The sequence below is a fragment of the Sapajus apella genome, unplaced genomic scaffold (assembly GCF_009761245.1).
Source record: "Sapajus apella isolate SASKATOON/1434 unplaced genomic scaffold, GSC_monkey_1.0 scaffold6, whole genome shotgun sequence".
In the NCBI taxonomy this organism is placed as follows: domain Eukaryota; kingdom Metazoa; phylum Chordata; class Mammalia; order Primates; family Cebidae; genus Sapajus; species Sapajus apella.
The window spans coordinates 52202021-52229958 of record NW_022436946.1 but is presented as its reverse complement, the minus strand read 5'-3'; the positions used below and the strand labels follow the sequence as shown (position 1 = coordinate 52229958).

Genomic DNA, 27938 nt, shown 5'->3' with positions numbered 1-27938 from the left:
AGGTGATTTTTTCCAGAAATGTGTTGAGAAATGGTGACATTGCTATAGCAGGTGTAACGCATCTGCATTCCCCATGTGAGTCTGTTGCTCTCAATCAGTGATTCACAATGGGGGATGATTTTGCCATCAGGGTATGTTGTGCAATATCTGACAATGTTTTTGGATGTCACGGGGAGTGTGGGTACAATTGGCATCTACTGGGTAGAGGCCAGGAATCCTTTTGAACATCTTGCAATGCATAGGGCAGTGCCCCACAGCAAGAAAACAAACAAAAACCACATCTAGCCCAGAATATCAGTAATACTGAGGCTGAGAAACCCTGCTCTAGACCTGGCATCCAACTAATACAGCACATGGAGACCATGGTGTCTGTCTGCCACCACCTCAGCCAAGTTATTTATTTCTGGCTACCAGGATCAGTGTGCATACTTAAAATAAGTTTTTATTTTTAAGTCTGCCATCCATGTTCTTATTAATCAACTCCCATCCCACGGTCATCTGAGTTCCACAGTGCAATCATCTCTGTAATGTTGTCTCCTTCTCTGCTTCAACCCAGAGCCCTCCCTTCCCCACCTGGCAGACTCTCTCGCTGTGCCATGTGGAATTATCACAACACAACCACATGCTGTGCTGTATCATCTCCTTGTCCTGAAAAGCTCTGTTCGCCTCTGACTTCACCGAGACCCATTCTCCTCTAAGGACTATTTCCTTTGTAGTTCTCTCAAAGTAGTGGCATTATTATTTCCTCACATCTCATGTATTTCAGGGATGGGTAGAGAGAATGTCATCATCCTAGGGCATGATTTTGCTTCTAAACCGTTACTCCACAGATTGATTGTCTGAGAAAGCCACAGCCACAGAAACAGCAAAGACATGCTCTTCTGAAGGTGGTGCTCTTTATCTCTCTCAGGCTCTCCTCTTCCTAACTGTGGTTGGGGCCATTGTCCTATATTTACTGAACACTTCAGCAGCTGGCTTGCAGTCTTCCTTCTCATCATAAACTCTTTACTAAACTCCCAGGGCCCTCAATGTCAGCATGGAGGATGTGTCTTCTTCATGGTCCTTGGACCCTCAATTTGCTTATCTCCAAAGACCTTCTTCTCCCTGCACTCAGCTGCCCAGTTTCACGGCCACACCTCGGACCTTGTCATTTTCAGTTAATTGCTCTAATTCTGAAATCACACCTTTAGCCAGTTTACTCTTATCACATTCTCCTCTCCTAGCTTGCTGATTTACCCCTGCTATGGCTGTACTTTGACCTCATTGTAGTGTCTCATTTACTGGCCCTGCCACTTTCTACCAACCCATCCAGCCTTTCTTTTCCTCATTTTCCTTCTTAACCAGTTTAGATTCTATCACTGTTGCTAAACCCTTAAGTTCTCTCATTTCCTGTATTTTTGATACATTTGCTTGAGAAAACCCCAATCCAGATGAATCAAGCTATTCATATTTCCATGCCTACATTGTCTAGTAGAGACTAGTTCCACAAAAGTCTTTAGATTCAACAAGCCAAAAAGTATCCAGAGTTTTAGTATATGTTTCTGGTCCACTGATTCCCTGCCACTCAAGAGGCAATCCTTTCCCACAACTAAACCCAAACCTGCTTCTGTGCTTCAAATTGATCTTTCATATCTTCTCAGTAACCTCTGACTGTTGGTTGACTGTATCTCAGCTATGTTATTGAGATACAGCTGTGTTGTCACTTTCCCTATGCAGATGAGTCACAGATTTACATCTCTAGCTAAGACGCCTTTCTGAGCTCCAGATCCATGAATCAAACTACATATTTGACATCTGTGCTTGGATATCTTAAAGACAACTCAAACTTTACATGTCCCAAACCAAATTCATCATCATTCTCTTCTACAATTCTAATCCTCTTTCATTGGTTTCCTATTCTGGAAATATCAAGTTGTATAAGCCAGAAATGTAGGCGTCTTTCTGGAAATCTTCTTCCCACTCATCTCCATATATAATCCTACCACCAAGACCTGTAGATTTTCCCTCTAAATAGCTCCTAATCCCATTCACCTTTCTGAAGTTCCATCCAGCCCCAACTCCATCACACACCTGAACCACAGCCACAGTCCAGGTCTGCTCTAGTCTGGCCCGGTCTCCCCTACTGCTCTTGGTACTGCAGCTTCAATAACCTTTTCTGTGACTTCGCATTGCCATTAGGATAACCCAGCCCAGAATTCCTGCACAAATGTGCTTAGGCCTCTGCTACTCGGGCCTTATCTGCACCATGTTCTCCTTTGTCCCTAGCTGTTAACATTCTGTAAACACTCTGTAAGGGCCGTGCTCCCTCCTGCCACAGGATCATAGCATTTGCTGTTCTCCTGCCTTGGAAAACCTTCTTTCCTTTTTCCCAGATTAACTTCTTCTCATCCTTCAGCCAGCAGCTCAAGTGTTACTTCTTTAGAGAGGCCAGATTATTTGATTAATGTATAACTGCCCCACTAAACTGAATGTTCCATGAGGGCTGCTACCACATATGGTTTCCTCACCATTTTCTCCCCTGTACCCAGCACAACACCTGGCACAGGCTTAATAAATATTTGTTGGGTAAATAAATGAAGGAAAGAAGGAAACAAAACTCTGCATTTATAATTAAGTTTTTTTTACAGTTTTTATTATTTAATAATTGTATCTTCTTTACTTATTAATATGGCCATTGCCATTAATTGATCAAATTCATTTTAAAGTATTTATAAATTATAAAGTGTTCTATAAAAAATAAAATTATTTTATTATAGGGTTTTTTAGTAGCTTGCCACCCTAAATAGAATTTTAAAAATATTAATGTCTTTAATTTTTATGAAAATATTTTGACTGCATAATTTAAGTGATTAAGACACTTACTTGATAGTTCACCAATAGACTGAATTGAGATAATTATGCATAATTATCACTGTCAGATTTTTTTGTCCAGTCTTTGTCTTTCTTGTGTAAAGTAGCCTACTTAAGAAATGAGAATCTTTATGCTACTTGGTTGTTTTTGGTATGTAAGTATGTAACACCTTATTGGTAGTCTTACTTAAAAACTACTGCATATTTTTTGTATATCTAGGTTGCAGGTAAACATTGACATAGAAGTTGACTTGAATTTTAAAATTTGAAATGCAGATGCTTAAAACCATATTGCTGCTTTTGGAATTTACAGCTCTAAAACTGACTGAACTCAGTCAAAATTCTTTCTATGAACATCAAACCCTATAGGATTTCTGTGACCAAAAATGTTAACTCTACAACCTCAAAGTAGCAATTTGCACTAAAGCAGTGATTCCGTATCAGTAGGGCATATGATATTATGAACATTGTTCTCTGCATTTGATTTATTAGTTTTGGTAATCAATTCCAGAATGAAAGTTAAAGGCTTAAAGTTATGAATAATCCTCTTTTCTGAGCTATCATTTATTTATCTCTCCATTACTGGATATTGACATATCGCTGATCAAATGGTTGTTCCCTGGCATTGCTAAAAAGCAATCTACTGCCCAGGAAGTCTGGGGCTTTCCACTGTTGCACAAGGGTCTATGTGGGGCCCTGTGAAATACAGGAACAGCAGTTTGCCCAGGCAACCTGACAGGGGTTGCCTAAAGCCCTTATAGTGTTCAGGAGGACAAAACAGAGGAACATATCCCCCTGGGAACTTGTAGAATATTCAATAGAACCATAATGGGAAGCATATTTATAATTTAAAGTTTCAGAAAGCCATATTAAAATAGGTAAAATTAATTTTTTTTTGAGACAGAATTTCAGTCTTATTGCCCAGGCTGGAGTACAGTGGTGTAATCTCAGCTCACTGCAACCTCCACCCCCCAGGTTCAAGCTGTTTTCCTGCCTCAGCCTCTTGAGTAGCTGGAATTAAAGGCGTGTGCCACCACGCCTGGCTAATTTTTGTATTTTTTTTAGTAGAGACAGAGTTTAATCATGTTGGCCAGGCTGGTCTCAAACTCCTGACCTCAGATGATCTGTCTATCTCAGCCTCCCTAAGTGCTGGGATTACAGGCGTGAGCCACCACGCCCTTCCCTAAAAAAGGTAAAATTAATTTTAACAATATATTTTATTTTACCCAACATATCCTAGATATTATAATTTAAACATGTAATCAATACAGAAATATTGAGCTATTTTGCTTTCTTTTATTCATATTGTGTTTAACATCCATTGTGCATTTCACATGCATGGTACATCTCAATTTGGACTGGCCATATTTCAAGTGCTTAGTGACCACATGTGGTTAGTGTGTACTATATTGGTGCATCTCTACAACAGAGTATTGCTGTATTATCGATAAAATACAATACAATAGAGTATTACTACAGTATTAATATCGTGTATTCTCTTTTGTATTGATGCAGTTCTAGGGCATCCCTCAGAGAAATGGGTTGCATTGGGGAAGGCAGAACACTCTCTATACTCACCGATGAATTTTGAGGTGGCACCATTGCTTCTGTGGGAGATGTTTTCCAGTTTTAGGATGACATTCAGATCTGTGTTCCTTTGAGAAATATGGCTCCTGCTTTCAGTCTTTTCTCCAGCAATTTAGAAGCTTTAGAGTATACTTTTTCTTCCTTTTTCTTTATTTCTCAGAAAATTGAGGGCCATTGCTATAAGTTGAGAGGCTTAGTTTGCTTATTTGATATATGTTTTAGATGCTGAGGAGCTGTTTGCAAGCATGTGTCTGCTCCCCATTTTAATGTAGGCATGGTGTATTATAGCCTTTGATTTATCTCCTCCCTGGCTTATGATTGTTAACTTGGTGAAGTGGGCCTTTTCCTTTCCAGCTATGTTCTGTGGCCACGTGTGCCTTAACGTTTAGAGGACTGAGATATTTTACAAGTTTACACCAGAGTTGAGTGGGAAGTTACTTTCAAAATACAATAATGATTTGTTGATTAAGAGGCCTTTATTTCTTGCCAAATGTTGGAGTATTTGTTTCTGCTTTTAAGGATCCCTAACATATTGGTTCAAAAATATTTGGGATCTTGTGCCAACTGTTGTCTTAAATATTTAGCTTGTTGTTTTCTTTAAGCTTGAATATTTCAAACCCAGTTGAATGATCCTGTGAAATTGTGCAGCATCACTATTGTTTCAAAGATGAGCCTTTTATTCTTTGCCAAATCTCAGTTTACAGCTGCTCTTTCCCTGGCAAGATTTATTCACCCTCAATAGACATATAAAAGGCAAATACAGATTCAGTCTTAATAATAAGGACAGGAATTGTGGCACTATATTTGGAAAATGAATAAGGAAACATTTTAAGGCAATTATCTTAATATATTCTTCTGTTCCACTATAAATGAAATTTTGAAATACATTTATTTAACATTTAAGGTGATATAAAAGGGGAAAAATAAGTTATGAAAGTTTCAAATATATTTTCTAAGGTTATAATAATTAGAATCTATTTTCTATCCCAAAACTTTCAGTCACAGTATGAGGATAAGTGTTTTTGAAGCATAATTTCAAACGTTTCTTACTGTTATGCCATTCTGTTCATGTATATTATTCCAAAAGGCTGATTTTTAGATTCATTATACGTAATATAAAGTTAATAGGGACTTTTGTGATTTTTTCCCCCTCAAGCAGAGATTCTTCAGATTTTCACAGATTATTATTATTATTTGGAGACTGACTCTCACTCTGGTGCCCAGGCTGGAGTGCAGTGGCATGATCCTGGCTCACTGCAACCTCTGCCTCCTGGATTCAAGCAATTCTTCTGCCTCAATCTCCTGAGTAGGTGGGATTGCAGGTGTGTATCACCATGCCTGGCTAATTTTTGTATTTTTAGTAGAGATAGGGTTTCACTATACTGGCCAGGCTGGTATCAAACTCCTTACCTCAAGTGATCCACCTGCCTCAGCCTCCCAAAATGCCGAGATTATAGGCGTGAGCCATGGTGCCTGCCCCCACCCCCCCCTTTTTTTTTTCTTTAAGCAGGAGGAGGAATTACATTATTATATTCTTGGTGATATGTTCTCAAAATACCTGATCTTGGACCTTCAGTTTTCCTATCTGTAAAGTAGAGATAATAATAGTACCTGCCTCACAGGGTTGTTATTGTATAGATTCCATGAGTTAGACATTGTAAATCACTAAGAATAGTTCGTGGGACATGGTAAGCGCTATGTATTTGTCAAATATATTAGAAAATTATCCTTTTAGGAAAGATTTTTCAAAGATTCTCCTAAAGCTTTACTTGGCTGATACAATGTTTCTGTTACTATTCCGTTTCATGATTCGAGATGCTAATTAATTGAATGATGCTAATTAATCTCCATTCTAGGCTTTGCATAGAAACTTGCAAAAAATTATTTATGCTTGTGAATGCGGTTTTTAATTACTGATTTTAAAGTCTGCCTATAGCTTGAGCTACTAGATGAATATTCAATGACAGTAACCATTTCAAAACTCGCTGCTACATTTCAACTGAAAATAATCCTCCCACCTTCCCACAGGAACTTCCTATATCATCACCGTCTGTCAAGTTTTTTTATTTGCATATTTCTGACATTTCTGATGCTTTTCAGTCAAAACTGTCCAATAAAGCTTAATGACTGCATCCTGGCATTTCACAGGAAGTATTTGGCTAATTTTAAGAGGGTAATTTGTACCTAACTGTAATTTACCAACCAACTGGCACCACAGGCTGAGCAGAGCCCTGTCATATAAACCTACCATGCAGACTAGGCTGGTGGCGACTCTGGCTTCTCAGAGAAACTCTTTCACACTCTCTTGAGTATGATAGGGGTTGAATACAGGAATTACCAATATGGGAGAGATAATGTTCAATCATCCCTATGGTATCTTTACTCAGCTTTGAGATGGGTTGCTGGGCAGAAACAGGGCTTGATGGCCCTTGCTTTCACTCTGGGAGTAACCTATTCCTGTCAGATCACTGTCTAGTTCAATACCAGTTCTGAGATCTTAGAGCACTGTGTAGATTCCCATTGATCTAAGATGGAAATGTCCATAGCTCTCTGTAAAGGGAAAGTCTGCATTTTGTTTTTGTGGCATTACTTCTGTATTATTGTATTTGCATTTTGTGTTTATGGTATTACTTCTGTATTATTGTAGAATGATCTAGAGCTTCCTTCACCTAGGAGTTTTGAAGGACATAAGCATAAATGTTTTCTGTTGGGGTAGAGAGTGAAGGGGTAAGTTTCACAATGGGTAAGATTAGCAATCTCACAAAAGAGAAACAAAAAGAAAATTATATAGTCATTCATATATCTAGTATAATGATCACACATAGACATTGAAGACTGATAATATAGATAAATCTTACTTTCAGTTTAAATTTGTTTTCATTTACAATGTATTCCTTTTGATGTTCTTAGGGTGCATAATTTCCTGAGCTTAATACTAAGCTTCTCTGGTTTAATTGTCTTTTACATGGAATGGTCACTTGCAGCGCTTTTTGTCCTAACATTTGCTCAGTTTTTTTGTATGTGTTAACAGAGTCTTGTGTCTTGTGGGAGACATGGTAAGGTACAAAGGTGGAGAAGGAATCAGGGAATTAGAGAGAGGGGACAGAATGGGGAAGGTCACACACACACATATACACATGCCCACACACACATCCAGAGGAAGTTTTGCACTCAGCGATGTTCATACACTGAGGGGTGGGGCCCAGGAACAGAGGCTCTCAGGTCTGGAGGCCTGGGTCAGTATGCAGTCACAGATGAACACACACACACACAAATGCAGAAAGAGAAGCACTAGTAAAAGAGAGAAAGACCCTGCAGGGGAGCAGAGAGAATAAGAAAAAGGGAAAGCAAGAGAATGATGGAGAGAAAGAAAATGAGGGAACAGAAGGTCACACTCAGAGTGCAGTGGAACCTGTGTTGCCTCATTGATGTTCAAGGAGCAAGGGAGCGGCTGGGCCGCAGGGCTGGTAAAAAGAAAAACGTTGACTTGATTGCTCTCCTTTGTAGTATTCAAGAAATGCTGACAGGCCAGAGGCTCTGCCACTCCGAATCTCACAATGACAGTGTCCTGGCAGCGCTGAATCAGCAGAGGAGTGACGGCATCCTCTGCGACATCACCCTGATTGCTGATGAACAGAAATTCCATGCTCACAAGGCAGTCCTAGCAGCATGCAGCGACTATTTCCGGGTAAGTCAGCATACTTTATTTGTTTCTCTTAAAATATCAATAAAGAGAGGATGACAATGTTTCCCAAACTGTCACTAAACCACGAGCCAGTTAGGTGGTACCCCCAGAGCTGAATGGTGGGGGCCTTTGTTCTTGTCCTGGGGTGCCATTAGGTCCTCTCTGGGTTGGCACCTGGATGTCCCTCCAATAGGGAGCAGACCTCTCCTGGCATGTTAGCCAAGGAGCACTTGGCACTTTACCACCATGAGAAAATGTGGCACTATGGTGCTCCATGTGGGGGTGCAGACTGGGGTGAGAGGATGCTTCTGGATTCAGGATCAAAGATCAAGCTATAAGACAATTTGTTAAAATTTAGAAGTCTTTACACGTAGTGTTTCTCAGTTTTTATATATATTCCTCATTTTATTTTATTTTATTTTATTTTATTTTATTTTATTTTATTGCGACAGTGTCTTGCTCTTTAATCCAGGATGGAGTGCAAAGGCACAATCCCTGCTCACTGCAACCTCTGCCTTCTGGGTTCAAGTGATTCTCCTGCCTCAGCCTCCAGAGTAGCAGTGATTGCAGGCACACGCCACCATACCTGACTAATTTTTGTATTTTTAGTAGACAAAGGGTCTCACAATGTTGGCCAGGCTGGTCTCGAACTCCTGACCTCAAGTGATCCACCTGCCTTGGCCTCCCAAAGTGCTGGAATTACAGGTGTGAGCCCCCACACCCGATCTATATATATTCTTAATGGTTTCTAATTATATGCTTCAAGGACAAAGATTCAGTTGGCCTAATGGACCTTCATGGTCAGTATCTGTGGCTAAAAAAGACACATCTTGTTTACCAGAGCTTTGGGGTTGAATTCTAACAGCAAATGATATGTGGTAATAAGATTGCTGTTTTTCTTGAAGATGAAAGTACACAATATGATGATAGCTGATTAAATGCCACTTATTTAGCACTTCTTGTGATTCACATGGTGGACAAAGGATTTTATATGCATATCTCATTTAATCCTCACAACAACTCATTGTGCACATGCATATATATATATATATATGTATATGTGTGTGTGTGTGTGTGTGTGTGTGTGTGTGTGTGTGTGTGTATATATATGTAGTATAAAAATCACCATTTTGCACATATGGAAACAATACCAAAGGCTAAGTAATTTGTACTAACTCAGAGGATAAGTAAGAAGTCATACAATTCCTAAATGGCAAATCTGGAATTTAAATACATGTTTGACTCTTAATGAGTGTGGTAGTCTGCTTCTTATAGGGACATAAAATAGCAAACCTGAACAATTATTAGCCAGAATGTTTTGAAATATTAATTTCTAAATATACATTATTTCAACACCTATTTAATTTTCTTTTCAATGTTATTTTAGTTAACTTTTGAAATGTAACAGTATGAATCTCCATATAAATGGGAATATAAATTAATTTAATTGTGTGGTGGTGTTTATTGTTTTTTTTTAATTTTTCCCAGTAAAGTCTCTAAATGTTACAGGCACCAACTAGGCCCATGGGCAATTTGTTGATTGGTTTGAATATTTCTAATAATAATGTTGTTTTTGATATTTAAGAGACAATATCAACTGCACTTAATTGCCAACTAGCAGTTGCAGAGAATTTTCAAAGATGCCAAATCATAAAAGAAAGCCTTTTTAAAAAAGCGTATTAAATGCAATGAAACTGAGTAATGTAGAAGATAAAGAGGTAATTACCTGAAATGTCTGTTTCTAAAATAAAAAGTAGGATTTTAATTCTAAACTACAAAAATGATGCAGACTATCTGTAAAGTGGCCTTTTAGTTCCATTAATGTAATTACACATTTCATACACCCTCACATTGTCAGGTATTCTTTCAGAAAGATCATATTATTAAGAGGGGCTTTCGAATCAGCAAAACACTTTAAATTGTATGCACATTATGTAATAGGAATTTTGTCTTTTTATGGACCATAATATAGCCTTCTTATTGTTTACTTCTCTCTAGTTAGGTTTCTACATTTCAGTATTGAATTTTTTTTTTTTTTAAGTTTTAGGTTCAGGGGTACATGTGCAGGTTTGTTATGTAGGTAAATTACGTGTAATGGAGGTTTGGTGTACAGATTGTTTCAGCACCCAGGTAATCAGCATAGTACCCAGTAGGTAGTTTTTCCATCTTCTCTCTTCTCCCAACGTCTACCTTTAAGTAGGCTCCAGTGTCTGTTGTTTCCTTCCTTGCATCCATGCCTTCTCAATGTTTAGCTCTCACTTACAAGTGAGAATATGTGGTATTTGGTTTTCTGTTCCTGTGTTAGTTTGCTTAGAATAATGGCCTCCAGCTCCATCCATGTTGCTGCAAAGGACATGATCTCATTCTTTTTTATGACTGCATAATATTCCATGGTGTATACGTACCACATTTTCTTTATCCAGTCTACCACTTATAGGCATTTAAGTTGATTCCATGTCTTTGCTATTGTGAATAGTACTGCAATGAACATATGCATGCCAGTGTCTTTATGGTAGAATGATTTCTAATACTTTAGGTCTATGTAATGGGGTTGCTGGGTCAAATGATAATACTGTTTTAAGTTCTTTGAGAAATTGCCAAACTGATTTCCACAATGACTGAACTAATTTGCATTGCCACCTGCAGTAGTGTATCAGCATTCCCTTTTCTCTGTAACCTCTCCATTATCTATTATTTTTTACTTTTTAATCATAGTCAGTCTGACTGGTGTGAGAGAGTATCTCATTGTGGTTTTAACTTGCATTTGTCTAATGAGTAGTGATTTTGAATACTTTTTTATAAGCTTGTTGGTCACATGTATGTCTTCTTTTGAAATGTGTCTGTTCATGTATTTTCCCACTTTTTTTATGGGGTTGTTTGTTTTTTGCATGTTAAGTTGTTTAAGTTTGTTGTAGATTCTGGATAGTAGACCTTTGTCAGATGCATAGTTTGCAAAATGTTTTTTCTATCCTGTGGGGTGTCTTTGTTGATAGTTTCCATTGCTGTCTAGGAGCTTTTTTGTTTAATTAGGTCTCGTTTGTCAATTTTTGGTTCCATTGGAATTGCTTTTGGTGTCTTTGTCATGAAATATTTGCCAGGGCCTATGTCCAGAATGTTATTTCTTAGATTATCTTCCAGGGTTTTTATCATTTTAGGTTTTACATTTAAGTCTTTAATCCATCTTCAGTTGGATTTGAGTTGATTTTTGTACATGGTATAAGAAAAGTGTCTAGTTTCAATGTTTCACATATGGCTAGCCAGTTATCCCAGCATCGTTTATTGAATATGGTCTTTTCCTGGTGCTTGTTTTTATTGACTTTATCAAATATCAGATAATTGTAGGTATGCAGCTTTATTTCTGGGCTCCGTATTCAGTTCCATTTGTCTATACGCCTGTTTTTGTACCAGTATCATGATGTTTTGGTTATTGTAGTAGCCTTGTAGTATAGTTTGAAGTTGGGTAATGTGACTTCAAACTATACTACAAACAATAGAATAGCTTTGTTCTTTTTGCTTAGGATTTGGCTGGCTGCTGGGCTCTTTTTTTGGTTTCATATGAATTTTAGAATAGGTTTTTCTAATTAGGTGAAAAACATCATTGTTAGTTTGATAGGAATAACATTGAATGTGTAAATTGCTCTGGGAAATATGACTATTTTCACAATATTGATTCTTTCTATCCATGAGTATGAAATATTTTTCTACTTGTTGGTGTCATTGCTAATTTCAATGAGAAGTGTTTTGTAATTCTCTTTGTAGAGCTCTTTTACCTCCCTGGTAATAAAATATCCTCTTTTTCATTTCTGATTGCATTTATGTGGACCTTCTCTTTTTCTTTTATTAGTCTAGTTTGCAGTCTATTTACCTTATTTATTCTTTTGGAAAACCAACTTCTAGTTTCACTGATCTTTTGTATGATTTTTGGAATCTCTGTTTCCTTCAGTTCAGAACTGATTTTTGTTATTTCTGGTCTTTTGTTAACTTTGTGATTGATTTGCTCTTGTTTCTCTAGTTTTCCTAGTTTTTTTTTTTTTTTTTTTCTGACTATTGTGAATGAAATTGCAATCTTGATTTGGCTCTCACCTTGGACATTGTTGTGTATAGAAATGCTACTGATATTCGTACACTGATTTTGTATCCTGAAACTTTGCTGAGGTTATTTATCAGCTTTAGGAATATGGGGCAGAGACTATGTGGGGTCTTCTAAGTATAGAATCACATCATCTGCAAACAGGGATAGTTTGACTCCTCTCCTCCTATTTGGATCCCTTTTATTTCTCTCTGTGTCCTGACTGCTCTGGCTAGGACTTCCAGTACTATGTTTAATAAGAGTGCTAAGATTAGGCATCCTTGTCATCTTCTAGTTCTCGAAAGGAATGCTTCCAGCTTTTACCTATTCAATATGATGTTGGTGTGGCTTTGTCATAGATGGCTCTTGTCATTTTGAGGTATAGTCATTCAATGCCTAGTTTGTTGAGAGTTTTTAACATGAAGGGATATTGAATTTTATCAAAAGCCTTTTCTAAGTCTATTGAGATGATCATGTGGTTTTTTTAGTTTTCTTTATATGATGAATCATGTCTATTGATTTGCGTATAGTGAACCAACCTTACATTTCAAATATAAAGTCTGCTTGATTGTGTTGGACTTGGTTTTGATGTGCTCCTGAATTTGTTTTGCTAGTATTTTGCTGTGGATTTTTGCATCTATGTTCATCAAGGATATTGGCCTGGATTTTCTTTTTTTGTTGTGTCTCTGCCAGGTTTTGCTATCAGGATGATGCCTGCCTCACAGAATGACATAGAGAGGAGTTTCTCTTCCTTAGTTTGTAAAAGTAGTTTTAGTAGGAATTGTACCAGCTCTTATTTATGTGAATCCATCCGATCCTGGGCATGTTCTGGTTAATAGGAATATTAGTCCGTTCTCATGCTGCTAATAAAGACATACCTGAGACTGGGTAATTTATAAAGGAAAGATATTTAATTGACTCACAGTTCTGCAGGACTGGGGAGGCCTCAAGAAGCTTACAATCATGGCAGAAGGGGAGGCAAACACATCCTTCTTCAGGTGGTGGTATCAAGGAGAAGTACAGAGCGAAATGGTGGTGGGAGCCCCTCATAAACCATCAGACCTCATGAGAATTCACTATCACAAGAACAGCAGGGAGGTAATTGCCCCTATGATTCAATTACCTCCCACCAGGTCCCTCCCAGGATACATGGTTATTATGGAAGCTACAGTTCAAGATGAGATTTGGGTGAGGACAAAGTCAAACCATATCAGTAGGCTTTTTCTTACTGATTCAGTTTTGGAACTTGTTATTGGTCTTTACAGGGATTCAATTTTTTTCCGGGTTCAATCTTGGAAGGTTGTATGTTTCTATGAATTTATCCATTTCTTCTAAATTTTATAGCTTGTGTGAATAAAGCTTTATAGTTGTCTCTGAGGTTTTTTGTATTTCTGTGAAGCTGGAGGTAATATCCCGTTTTTCATTTCTGATTGTATTTATTTGGATCACTCTTTCTTTTATTAGTCTAATTTGCAGTCTATTTACCTTATTTATTCTTTTGAAGAACCAACTCCTAGTTTCATTGATCCTTTATATGATTTTTGGAATCTGTTTCCTTTAGTACACACTGATTTTGGTTATTTCTATTTTTTTTTTTGTTAGCTTTTTGACTGGTTTGCTTTTGTTTCTCTAGTTTTTCTAGGTATGATCCTCTAGTTTTTTAGGTTAGGTTGTTAACATGACATCTTCTAACTTTCTGATATAGGCATTTAGTACTGTAAACTCTCTTAACACTGTGTTAGCTCTGTCCCAGAGATGCTGATGTGTTGTATCTTTGTTCTCATTATTTTTAAATAATTTTTTGACTTCTGCCTTAATTTCACTGTTTACCCAAAAGCCATTCAGGAGCGTTGTTTAATTTCTATGTGATTGTACAGTGTTGAGCAATTTTCTTAGTATTGATTTCCATTTTTATTCCACTTTGGTCTGAGAATGTTATTGGTATGATGTCAGTTTTTTTAATTTGCTGAGGATTGTTTTATGGTTAATTGAGTCATCAATTTTAGAGTATGTGCCATTTGCATATGATAAGAATATATATTCTGTTGTTTTGGGATGGGGAATTCTGTAGGTATCTGTTAGCCCCATTTAGTCAAGTGTTGAGTTCAGGCCCTGAATATCTTGGTTAGTTATCTGCCTCAATTATCTATCTAATAGTATCAGTGAGGTGTTGAAGCCTCCTAGTATTATTGTGTGGTTATTTAAGTCTCTTTATACGTCTCTAAGAATTTTCTTTGTTAATCTGGGTGCTCCTGTATTGGGTGAATACATGTTTAGGGTAGTTACGTCTTTTTGTTGAATTGAACCCTTTACTATTTGGTAATGCCCTTCTTTGTCTTCTTTGTTATTATTGCCTTGAAGTCTCTTTAGTCTGAAATTGGAAAATCAACCCCCACTTTTTTCCATTTTTCTGTTTGCTTGGTAGATTTTTCTTCATCCCTTTACATTGAGCCTTTAGGGGTCATTGCATGTGAGATGGGTCTCTTGAAGACAGCCTACCATTGGGTCTTTCCTTTATCAAACTTGACACTCTGTACCTTTTAATTGGGACATTTACCTCATTTGCATTTAAGGTTAATATTGACATGTGTGGATTTTCATGACATTGTGTTGTTAGCTGGTTTTTATGCAGACTTGATTGTGGGGTTGCTTTATTGTGTCCATGGCCTATATACATAAGTGTTTTTGTGGTGGCTAGTAATAATGTTTCATTGCCATTTTTAGCACTCCTTTAAGTGCCCATGTTGAGCCAGGTCTGGTGATAATGAATTCCCTTAGCATTTACTTGTCTGAAAGGATTTGATTTCTCCTTCACTTATGAAGCTTAGTTTGGCTGGATATAAAATTCTTGATTGGAATGTTCTTCTTCAAAAATGCTAAATACAGGCCCCCAAACTCTTCGGCTCGTAGGGTTTCTTTTGAAAGGCATGCTGTTAGCTTGATAGGTTTCTCTTTGTATGTGATCTGCCCTTTATCTCTAGCTGATTTTAATATATTTTCTTTCGTGTGAGTCTTGGGTAGTCTGATGACTGTGCATCTTTGGGATGGTCATCTTTTATAATATCTTGTAGAAGTTCTCTATATCTCCTGAATTTGAATGTTGGCCTCTCTAGTGAAACTTGGGAAATTTTCCTGGATAATATCCTCAAATATGTTTTCCAAGTTGCTTTTATTCCCCCTCTCTTTCAGGGATACCATTTGTCTTAAATGTGGTCTCTTTACATAATCCCATATTTCTTGGAGGATTTGTTCATTTTTTTAATTAAAAAAATTTTTTTTTAACTTTTGGCTGACTGAATTAGCTCAGAAACCAGCCCTCAAGCTCTGAGATTCTTTCCTCAGGTTGGTCTATTCTACTGTTAAAATGTGCAATTGTTATTATGAAATTCTGATATTGTTTTTCAGCTCTATCAGATCAGTTTGGTTCTTTCTGATAATGGCCATTTAATATTTCAGCTGTTGTATCATTTTATTGTAATCTTTGACTTCCTTGAATCGGGTTTCAACTTTCTCCTGAATCTCAATAATCTTCATTCTTAATCCATATTCTGAATTCTCTGTTTGTCATTTTGGCCATTTCAGCCTGGTTAAGAACCCTTGCTAGGACTAGTGCAGCTGTTTGGAGGAAAAAAGACACTTTGGCTTTTTGAGTTGCCAGAGTTTTTGTACTAGTTATTTCTTATCTGCGTGTGCTGATGTTCCTTTAAGAATGGTGTAATTTGAGCACATTCAGTTGACTTCTTTTCTGCATGTTTTCAAAGGGCTGAGACTTTGTTTAGGATCTTTATTTGCAGCTGATTTCTTGTCCTTGTTTTTACAGGGGTGGGGGTTATATTAGCAAAGTACTTTTGGTGTTGAAGTTTGGGCTGTGATCCAGTAAATGGCACTTTGGCATAATGGTAGGTTCTTGCTCAACCACCTTGCTCCTCTGTATTTCTCCTAATTTCAGCTGTGCTCCCTCTCAGTGCTCTGAAATTGTAGTCTCTTCTCCCATTCAATTTCTGGCTGCAGATCATGGATTGGCAGTCCCAGGGTACACACTGAAGCTCTGGGGTGAGCTTAGGTTGTGTGTGTGTCCTCTCTGGCTTGGAGGAAGCAGGGGAAGGGACTTTAGCAATGGCTGTGGCAGAGGGCCTTTCACTTGTCTCTTGGAGCACCACCCCATAAAAATACAGAGCTGCTACCAGTTGGTGTGATTGGCCCAGGGTTGGGCAGCTATGTTATGGGCCCCAGCTGGGGGGCCTTGCTTGGTGATGAGCAGGAAGCACAGGAGGCTTGTGGGTGAGCTAGACTGGCCTCTTCTCCTTAAGATGGCTGCGGATTACTGGAGGTGTAGGTAAAAAACTCAGCGTCTTTGTTCCTTCCTTAGTCCCAGGGCAGCAAGGGAAGTACACTGTAGTGGCAGTGGCAGTGGCGGAGGGGCTTTCAGTTTTGACTGGAAGCTCCACCCCAGAGAATCACAGAGCTGTTACCAATGCGAATGTTTAGTCAGGGGTTGTGGTGACTGCACTTGTGGCCCTGCTTGGTGAAGGCTTATGTGAAGGAGAGACTGGGCTCCTCTCCTTATGGTGACTTAAGTGCTAGGAGTGCAGGTGAAGCCCTCAGGTTCTTTGTTCCTTCCTCAGTGCAAGGGCAGCAAGGGCAGAACCAGTGCAGTGGCAGTGGCAGAGGGACTGTTGGTTGCGTCTGGGAGCTCCTCCCTAGGAAAACAGAGCCACCAGCAGTGGGAATGCTCAGCCAGGGGTGGAGTGGCTGCATTTTGAGCTGGAGGGTCCTTCTTGGTGAAGAGTAGAGAGTGGGGGCTCACAGAGAAGACACATTGGGTTTCTCTCGGTATGGTGGCTGCAGTGTGCTGGGGATGCTAGCATAGCAACCAGGCCCTTTGCTCCTTCCCCAGTGCAGTAAGGGTGGTAGGTACCATTGCACCTGCAGTAGCAGGGGACTATGAGTTGTCTCTGATATTTCCTCCCCAAAGCAACACAGAGCTGCCACCAACTTAAGTGTTCAGACCAGGACAGGGCGGTTGTGCTAGGAGCCCAGGTCAAGAGACCCTGCCCATTGAGGTGTAGTAAGGTGGGGACCCGTGTGGAAAACTGGCCCCTTTTCTGTAAGGCAGCTGCATTGTGCTAGGAGTCTGCCCTAGTGTCTAATCACTGTGTTCCTTCCCAAGCCGGAGCACCAGGGGAGCCAGGGCTTCAGAGCAGCAAAATGGGAACCTGCCCGTTACCTCCAGGAGATATGTTCCAAGGAAGTGCAGAGCTGCTACTGCTTAGAGCCCCAGCAGAAAGTGGCCAGGGTCACAGATCTAGAGGCCGTGCCTAGTGAGGAGTAGCGGCGGAGGGATGGCAATGAAAACAGGCCTCTTTTCCGGGTAAGGCGGCTGCGCTGTGCTGGGGGTCTGTGATAGTCCCTAATCACTATGCTCCCTCCCTAGCCTGAGGGCAGCCAAGCAGCAGAAATGGCGGCCTGCCTGCGCCCCAGACAGTGAAGAGTTGCGCAGGCTCCAGACCTCAGGTAGGGCTTCGGTGGCCGCAGTAGAGTCCCAGGCGAGTGGGCCATGTCTGGCGAGGTGCAGTGGGGGAGAAGCGTGCACTCCACCTGCTGCTCAGCCCTGTGGATTTGCCCCCATCCTGGGGAAGGGTGGCCTGTGCGGGAGCCTGACCTGTCTTGTTGCCAGAGCTGCAGCTACTGGTGTCCAGGTACCTGGAGATCCATGGCTCCTGGGACTCAGGGTTGCAAAAGTCCATGGCGGAAGTGTGGCTCCCCAGGGACTCTCACTCACTGTTTCCCAGCAGTAGGAAGCTGCTGCTGGCTCCGCATCTCTCCCAGGTGGGCAGTTGTCCTGTTTCACTCTTCTCACTTCTGTGTGGATTGTGTTGCTTCTTTGATGAATGTGTCCACTTGGATAATCCAGTTGAAGAGCTAGTGTTTATTCACCACCCTTTTCTCTCTGTGAGAGCAATGCTCGCTAGCTGCTTCTAGTCAGCCATCTTGGCTGGAATCTCGGCTTTGAATTTCATTTTGGGAAATGATTTGATTCCGCACATGTGTGTTACGTGTGAGAGAGAGAGGGGGGAGGGTATGAGTACATGGACGCATGTGAGTACAAGAAACCATTTCACATGTTGGCATTTAACAGTGTCTGCTGCTACTCCCAGTTTCTCATATCTTCCACCACAATGCCCCTTAGACTCTGATAGGTTATGCACAGACTGCCTCCTTTGTAATACCTATGTTATAAAGTCTCTGGAGAAAACTTTATTATTTGCATTTTGCAGGTGTGGAAACTAAAGTACAATATGTTTAAATAATTTGCCCAGGGACTGCCAGATATCAGATGTAAGAGCTGATTTTCACTCATCTGTCTCCCTCAGTACCAAGTTGTGCCTTGTTCACTTAAGCTGTGGGCTCTGCTGGATTCAAATACAGTTCCTTCAGTCTCGTAAGCTGCTTGTAAGATGAACATTTACTGACTTGGGCACTGATTGTTCAGGTTTAGAAAGTGGACTAAAGTTGGAGCAGCTGGTGCTTAACTGTTTTCTGGGCACTGTTCTAAGTGCTGGAGTTATGATATTTAACAAGACATAAGCTGAGCCCTATGGAGCATGTAATATAGATATCATACTGGAAATAATTTTTTCCTTATACTCAGTATTTTTTGTTAGCTTTTGCTGCATAACAAAATACCCCAACACTTAGAGGCTGAATTGTTCTGGTCTGCCAGCTCAGCTGATCTATACTGGATTTACTTTAGCATCAGTGGTTATTCAAAGGGTTGATTGGAGGCTGGATGATCTAAATTGGCCTTGTTGACATGGCTGATGATTGGTAGGCTGTTGTTTGGGGTGGTAAGGGAAGCTGGGCCATGTATTTAGAAGACTAGCGTAGGCATTTTCACGTGGCAACTAAATCCTGCAAACACAGAGGGCAAGCCTCAATGCACAGGTGCTTTTCAAGCTTCTGGTTGGGTCTTGTTTGCTAATGTCCGGGCTGCTGGCCAAGCAAGTCACATGACCAACTCCAAAATCATTAGAATTATTTTAAGAGGGTGTACAAAAGGGCATAATTGCAAGTAGGGGAAGAATTTGTTGCCATTTTTGCAACCTTCTCCTGTCAGTAACTATCAGTATTCTGAGATTTTTACCCTACTTGCAAGGTAACTGGTTGGGCTATCACATTGTTATAGATGCTGGTAGAAGACATAAGACTCCTGAATCAGAAACAAAGGACAGTTTATTCTTATAATGGTGTTAGTAATTGAGTCTCATCATTTTTGCACCTCGTTTTCGAGCCCCAATTCCCACAGGATGACATGAAGAGGGCCAGCTTGTATTACTGCACACAGAGTGAGCTGTGTTATGGGAAAATGTCACTGAGGTTATGGAACCAGAGTCTTTTATAATGAGTAGCAAACATGTCTACCCTTTGCTCTGGAGAGAGACATTATTATTATGGACAGTAAGCATGCTACCCTTTGCTCTGCATAGAGACACTGTATCTTCCAGGATTGTAAGCAAATCTACCCTTTGCTTTGGAGGGAGATGTTACTGTTTTCCAAGGCTGTTTGCTATGGAAACATTTTTGAAAAGAGAGTTCAGAACAGAAAACAGTCATCTTTCACAACATATGCCAAAATGCAAGAAACTCATGGAGAATTGTCTCTCAATAGTCACATGCCCTAATCTTGAATATTTGTTTTCCTTGTGTCTTACACTCTATCAAACTGAAGCATCTGGAAAGAGTATCCTGTGTTAGTAATTTGTGTCTCTCACACTACTCATAAAGTTTTCTCATATTTTATAAGTGCTCAATAAATATTTAAGTGAATGAAGAACTGTTTTCTAATTGTTTATAGTTCCATTTGTATTTCAATTCTTAATGTCCTAAAAATAAAAGTATACAAATTATTTTTTTTAGTGTGGTATGTTCAAGTTAGTTAAGTACTTTAGTATAAACTAGATTTTTCTGTTTTGTACTCTGATATCTGGCAGTTTATTTGAAGCTCAAGTAATTGTTCTGATTCAGAGCAGGTGGGACTGCAAGAATAAGAAGGCTGAAAGCTTTGATGGAAACTTTTCCTTTATATTGGCCTGTGAGTTAATATCAGGTTTTCTTGGTTAAAATATGATTAGTGAATGAGTAGTTGTGCGAAAAGTACTGTGACTTCCTGTGATCATCACCATTTTAAAAGAAAGTGAAAAAAACACATTTTTCAACCAAATGATAATGCTTTAAAAAAATAATAAAAATGTTAGGCTTAATTTAAGCAGTATGAGCACAACATAGATTAGCGAGACACTGTAACAGTCAGACCAGGACTTCTTTCATCAAAGTGCACAATTGTGTAAAGAAGAAAGAGATGAGCCTATAAGTCAGATCTGAGTTTGAATCCAGCAGCAGGGACCTAATCTCTGTGCTGTTCACCATTTCCCACACTACCTGGCAAATAGTAGGCACTATTTTAATAAATGTTTGTTGGGTTACTCATCTTCACTATTCTATGAACATAGCCAAGTCCTGTTACTTCTATGAACCGATGTTTTTTCATCTGTAAATTGATCATCATCAAGCATAGTTCTCTGGGTGGGTTGATAAAGAGACTTAAGTGAGATATGGTGTATAAAGCTCCAAGTACAGTGTCTGACACTTTCAATAAATGTGAACTATTTCACTTCTTAGGCTAACGTGAAATTCCTGGTCATGTTTTGCCTAGGTATTTCTGTGAAGAAGGCCAGTTAGTCGTTAGGTTCAGCTGCTGCAGGTTCACTCACTTTTTGATGGGTCAGAATAACCTTTTAATTTCATCCTTTCCCATCTTTTCATTTTCTGACTCTGTCACCACCTTCCCCTTGCTTAGAACATTCCAGTAGCCATTTAATTTTTCTTATTCTCTGGCTGTTCCTTTCCAAACCATTGTGCAGATGACTCTGTGACTAACTTTTACTTCCTGCTAAGGTGTTCCCAAGCCCCTCAGTTCCGGCCTATCAGGCTCTGGGAGTGGCTTCATGCTGTCTCGTCATCATTCACCCTCCCCTTTATTCCCTTGTTTGTTTATCCAATGTTGTAGCCACACTGTTCTCCAAATACATTCTGTTCCACCTCAGGACCTTTGCACTTCTCAGCTTTGCTAGTAACCATTATTTTCACCTGTAACTTTCTGTTCAGCTTAGTCTACCCTGTTCATCTTCCAAGGTTTCTCACAACCAACAAATAAGATTCTCTCATAAAGCCCTATCCTGGCCACCCTCTGCCACTGCCTTAAATTCATATGTAAGGTTCCTCTTTTCTGAAATCTTAATACTTTCAGCTTGTCATCTTCAAGGAATTAAAGATTATGTACTATGTGTGACAACCCCCTAACCAGTAACATCTCAGAGAGACAGTGAGTAGCCAAACACTAGTGAAGTCCATCAAAGTGCTGATGAACACCATTGAGTGAGGAAGTATTGAAACAGAGATAGCAAGAGAAATTAGGGGCATTGATAGGTGGGGACAAGTCAGCGTCTTTTCCCTACTTCCTGGGAAGCCTCTCCAACAGTGGGAACACATAAGTCACAGGGCACAGCGTGGGCAGCCCTGGGCTGCGGGCCACTCTGTAGATTCTGGAAGCTGTTGTTTAACATTTGCTATCTCCAGCTTAAATCTCCATGAACGCCTACACTTTCTGGCCAGGGAAGCAGATGCCTTGACTGTCTAACATAGCTTCGTATATGTGTTGGTAAAGTGATTCAAATATGACATTTTGGAAAATTAAATATTTGAGCATCTTTTTCCGTTAGAGGCTGGGCATGCTTCTGCCTATGTAATTTTTAGAATTGAGAAAAGGGCATAAATCCCATGATTTAAAAAAAATCTGTTTCATGTATTTTGTAATCCTACTTTCTAGTTGCTATTTAATTAAGATGACATAAAAGACTATAAATGAGAATAATATTTAATTAGAAATAAATAGGTTTTTAAAAATTCAATAAGTATTTGTTACATACCTACCATTTTCTAGACACTGAATGAATTTGTAGTCTGGTAGGAGTTAGAAACAAGTGACCAAATGACTGCAATACAATGTAATTGGTATACAGGGTTTTAGAGTGGTATTTTGGGCTTGAACCTTATTTTTATCTCTTTTCTTCTCTTCAGCATTCTCAATCAATAACAACAATAATAACTAATAAGTATTAAATAATAATTGAACACTTATTGTTCTCAGGCAGTTATTCTAAATGTTTTATGTGTATCAACTCATTTAATCGTCTAGAGAAACATAGGTATTATTATTGTCATCTCTATTTTAAAAATAAAGAACAGGAGGCCAGAATTCTAATAATTAACATTAGGGGCATGAAAATTCGTTAAGTAAGAGCTGTTGATGGCCTGAAGTAAGCAAGGAGCAGATGGCTGGAGAGAAGAGGGAATGTTTGAGGAGTGGATAGGGAGGCAGGTAAACAGGACATTATGATGGATGCTAAGGAAGAGGAAAGATGAGTAAGTGTGGCTGAGGGTCAGGGAGCATGAGAGCAAAGAGATATTCATGCTGACCAAAGGCTTGAGGTCTGGAGAGTGTTGGGAAAAGAGCAGGCACAAGGCATTTGGAAGGAAGCTGTACCATTGAGCACACAAATGAGGAAGGCTGTGTGTATGAAGATGTCTGTCCTCCTTGAGGCTGGAGCCAGTGTCTTTTCCTTTCTGATGTTTGTACCCTAGAACCCACAGTTCTTGGCCCACACAGACTGTGTTCATTCTCTCTGTTGCTATCTGATTGGAATAGTTTCTTGCCGTCTCATGTGGGTGGGCCCTCCCAAACCCCTCTTCAGAATTTATCCTCTAAAACACCCACATATGTATGCATAGGTTAAGACATTAGTTTGTTTTATTTCATGAGAAAGTGTCCTATAAAGACTTGAAGGTGGCCAGGTACGTGGCTCATACCTGTAATCCCAGCAGTTTGGAAGGCCCAGTGGGGAGAATTGCCTGAGCCCGGGAGTTTGAGACCAGCCAGGACAGCAGAGTGAGACCCTGTCTCCATAAGAGAAAAATTAGCTGGATCTGGTGGCATGCACCTGCAGTCTGTTTCTTAAGAGGCTTAAGCAGGAGGCTCACTTAAGCCCAGCTCAAGGCTGCAGTGAGCCATGATTACACCATTGCACGGGAGTGCACAAAATATACAAACAACCAACCATACAAACAAACAAAAAAATGTGGACTAAATCCTCCTGCTTAAGCCTCTCAAGCAGCTGACCCTACAAAACATACAAACAACCAACCATACAAACCATAAAAAAACATACAAACCAACCAACCAAAAACGGCTTGACGGGAATAAGCACTGCTGACTTTAAAATATGTAAATGGAATCAATGTTGCATTCACTTTGTTTCCTATTTGGTTGCTTTGTTGACTCTTCATTACCATTTCTGCTTCTCAGAAATCACATTTAGTGACATGTGGTGTTTATTACATAAAGATAAATGGCAGCATAACACTGACAATTATTTTGCTTCCTGCCCCCAAGACAGTAGCCTTCTTCCTTATTCCTAGCCTGTTCCTCAACCTCCATTGAGTCTGTAAACCTCCAGTATGCTTCCAGTAAATTATCTTTTGCTTAAATATTCTTTGTAAACTGTCAAATACTATATGAATATTAAAGGACTTTTAGTAGTCAGTTTCAGTCTTTCAGTCGTCCATGCCACAGCTTTCTTCTGGGTACATACTAAGCAGTCCCTGGGCTTGATGCTGTAATTAGAATCTGCTTATTTGATCTGCAGGAATATTGTCACATTCTGATTAAAACAGTTCTCAAAAATTAAATTTTAACTTGGAACAACCTACACTAAATCTCTTTTTCAGAAAAAAGATTAATAAAAATAATAGTAAAATAACTCCAAGTTCTTTAGTACATACAGTGATTATTTTTGGTGTAGCTTTTTGATGATTACTGTAAGCATATAAATATATACTACTGTCCTAAATAGCAAAGCATTACTCTGCAGTTATCTAATTGGTGCATGAATGTCACTAAAATTAAATCTCATGATGTTCAATATTTTCTTTAGTCAATTTTGCACTGGCCTGCCCTGTGATTAGTTACTTTGCTTGAGGCCAAGCAAGCACTACTGAGTCCTGTGATAAGTGGGAGTTTATGCTGAAAAGAACAGCATTGCTAATTCTTGCATATTTGCACACTGTCATATTCTTTTCCTTCTCTGGTATCTGTATTTCACATATTAATCACAGAGGCATCAGAGTATCATTCTTATGGTATTTGAATTATACATTATATGGTAAGCTGATCATTATTTTCCATCAAATGAATACTTTTGGTTTACACTTAATTTTATAAATTCTGTTTGTAGAAATCATTAAGAACTAGAAAAATGTTAGTTAGAAATTGGAGAATACAGCTAGTAAATGAGGTTTTATTACCTTTGAAGATATTATGAAGATCCTAAGAAGAAAAAAAAAATTAAGGAGGCTTCTAATGGGTAGATTAACAAGGCTGTGGGGAAGTAACACAAATGCATGCTGCTTTCAAAAAGTATATTTCTCTGGGGCGTGGTTACTCATGCCTGTAATCTCAACACTTTAGGAGGCTGTGGCTGGATCATTTGAGTCAGGAGTTGGAGACTAGCCTGTGTAACATAGGGACATCCTATCTCTACAAAAAAACTAGAAAATTAGCTGGGCATGATCATGTGCACCTATACTCCTAGCTCCTTGGGAGGCTAAGGTGGGAGGATCATTTGACCCTGGGAAGTTGAGGCTTCAGTGAGCTATGATTGTGTTGCAGTACTCCAGCCTGATTGAAGAGGAAGTACTTGGTTAAAAAAAAAAAAAAAAAAAAAAAAAAAAAAAAAATGCTAATTTCCATTTTCATTTGAATTTTGATAGAAAAACATCAAGACAATAATTTATTTGCAGATTGTACTCACTCATCTGTTTTCACCATATTTGATGGAATTTTGAATTGAACAATTCCTGACAATATAAAAAGATAAAGATCTAAGTATTAGGATCATTTTTCCCTGCAATTTTCTTTTTCTGATAACTTTATTCTCTGTGAAGCTATAAGATGACTTGCCTCTAATATTTTTATTTTAAATGTTTTTCAAACATTTGAGTTTTAATTTTTTAGATTTTCGTTAGTATTGATATCTTATTTAATATTTTTCTTACAGTAGCCATTGGTACTTCCTGAATGAATGTGCTTCTTTATTATAGTTCTTAGTGTGGTAAGAACAAATAAACCACATGCACATAATTCACCATTATCTAAATTTCATAGATCTTTACTGAGCATCTGCTACATGCAAAGAAGTTTGTGCCGGATATTGCAAGGACTTCTAAAACATCACCACTACAGCTTCTGCATAGAGATGATTATTGACACTTCAGGAATAGAGACTGTACATGTGGAGGGAAAGGGAGCAGGAAAAGAATGTCTGTCATCAGAACCTAAAGGATGCCTTTACTTGGGTGGTGGAAAAAGAATGCAAAGACGGCCAATGGGACAAAGAAGGAAAAGTCAAAGATCAAAATGTAAGCAAGGTGTACATTTTAATCAAAGCCAGAAAAGGAAAGGGTTTCATGAGGTTGACATATTTTGCAGAAGACTGAGGAGGATTCAGAAAAATTCCTTAGAGAGTTCGGAAAGGAAGGCAAACTTTAAAGGTTTTATGCTACTCAAAGTGTGGTCCATGGATAAGTGCCAGTCTGCAAAATGCCTGTTAACTGTCCATGGTGATGAACTACAGAATGTAAATGAGCTGCATCATGACACACTGGGTCAGTTCAATAGGCATTTTTTCACAGGAAGTCTTTCTTGAGGAAGCACGTAGTAAGTTCATTTGTATGCTGGTAAGGATTTCTGATCTTGTCCCAAATGGTTAAGGAGTAGTTTACAGACAGATTACTTTAAGGAGCATTGATAGAAATAATATACAATATAGACAAACATGATTTCATTTTTAGACAACATTCATGCTTTCATTGTGAGGTAATATGATTATAATTTCTATTGAAAATACTTTTGCCATTTTCTAGACATCAAATAAAACTTGTAAGAACGGGTTTCTTTCTAATAATTCTGTCACTATTACTTTGAGATACATTTTAATTTTTCTAATCACTAGAAAACACTCTCTAAAAAATATTGCACATAATTTCCAAAATGTGGAACAACCAAGATGTCCCTCAGTAGGTGAATATGTAAACTATGATGTGTTCATAAAATGGAATATCTGTCTGTAATAAAAGGAAATGAGCTATCAAGCTATGAAAATGCATGAGGGAAACTTGAATTTATATTACAAAGTGAATGAAGCCAGTCTAGAAAGACTATTCTGTGAATCCAACTATATGACATTCTGGAAAGGCAAAACTATGGAGACAATAAAAGGTCAGTGGTTGGCAGAGACTTTAGAGAAGGAGGGATAATAGATGGAGCACCGGGTATTTTTAAGGCCGTGAAACCATTCTGTATGATACTGTAATCATGGATACAGGTAATCATACATTTATAAAAACCCATAGTATGTACAACACCAGGAATGAACCCTACTGTAAACTATGGATTTGGTGGATAATGATGTGTAAATGTTGGTTCAGCAATTTTGTCATACTGGTGGGGCATGTTGATGGGGTAGGTTGTGCTTGTAGGGGGAAGGAACTATGTGGAACTCTATACTTTCTCCTCAGTTTTACTGATGAACCTAAAACTGGTCTAAAACATACAGTTTATTAAATTTTTTAAATCAAAAAATATCGTAGGTGCTTCTCAACTGTCTCATGTTTTATTGTTTTTAAGAAAGGTGACCTTTCAGTGAAGGTTTTTTGTTTGTTTTTTTGAGACAGGGTCTTTGTCACTCAGACTGAAGGGCAGTGGCATAGTTATGCTCACCATCGCCTCAGTCTCCCAGACTCAAGTGATCCTCCCACCTCACCCTCATGAGTAGCTGGGTGGGACCACAGGTGTGTGCCACCACACTTGGCTAATTTTTTCACTTTTTGTAGAGACAGAGTCTCCCTATATTGCCCAATACTGAACTATTAGGTTGTAAAAACAAAATGTATTCCTTTGAAGAACAGACAACAGTCGTGGTCTATCAGGTCTTAGTGTCAAAGGTGAGTCATTCTAAGATAACAAAAGTAGATATTTTTAGATGGAGAGTAGCATTCTGAAGATTATCTGACTGGCTCTTTTGTTAAAGGTTATTGACATTCATCTAGACATACGCATATGCCTAAGCAGGGCAAAAAGAGAAAAATTGGATACTAATTGAGTGTGAGTTCTTCAAGAAAACAAAGAGAAATAGATGATAGGTAGGTAGGTGGTTAGATAGATTAGATTACTGTAAAGAATTGGCTTACATGATTATGGAAGCTGAGAAGTCATTGAATCTACAATTGGTAAGTTGGAAACCCAGGAGAGCTGGTCGTATACTTCTAGTCAAAGTCTGAAGGCCTGAACTAGGAGAGATATTGGTGTAAGTGTCTGAGTAAAAGTCTAAAGGTAGGATAAGAACAATGTCCCAGCTCAAAGACAGCCAGGCAGAGAGAAGGAATTCTTTTTTCAGTTAGCCTTTTATTCTATTCAGGTTTTCAACCAATTGGATGAAGCCTACCCACATTAGAGAAGGCAATTTACTTTACTCATTCTACCAATTCCTTGACTTGCTTCTGGGAATCCCTAGCTGATGAATAATTTTACTTTAAAATATTTCAAGGAAAAAAGCACAATTTAAAAATATAAGT

General features: G+C 38.8%; 1 protein-coding gene across 8 annotated transcripts in view; it reads left to right on the top strand.

Annotated features, from left to right (window-relative positions):
* Nucleotides 1-27938, top strand: part of KLHL32 (kelch like family member 32) — a 203050-nt gene that overhangs the window by 46413 nt on the left and 128699 nt on the right. For 6 of the 8 annotated variants that reach the window (XR_004267642.1, XM_032274400.1, XM_032274403.1 and 3 more), the window contains exon 3: nt 7945-8125. Coding sequence is in view for 6 of the 8 variants with exons in the window: in XM_032274400.1 (XP_032130291.1) it covers nt 7945-8125 (181 nt within the window). In the remaining 2 variants the exon portion in view is untranslated. Of the gene's footprint in view, nt 1-4015; nt 4043-7944; nt 8126-19482; nt 19650-27938 lie in introns of those variants that run through there. The other 2 variants (XM_032274399.1, XM_032274401.1) reach the window with 2 other exon arrangements.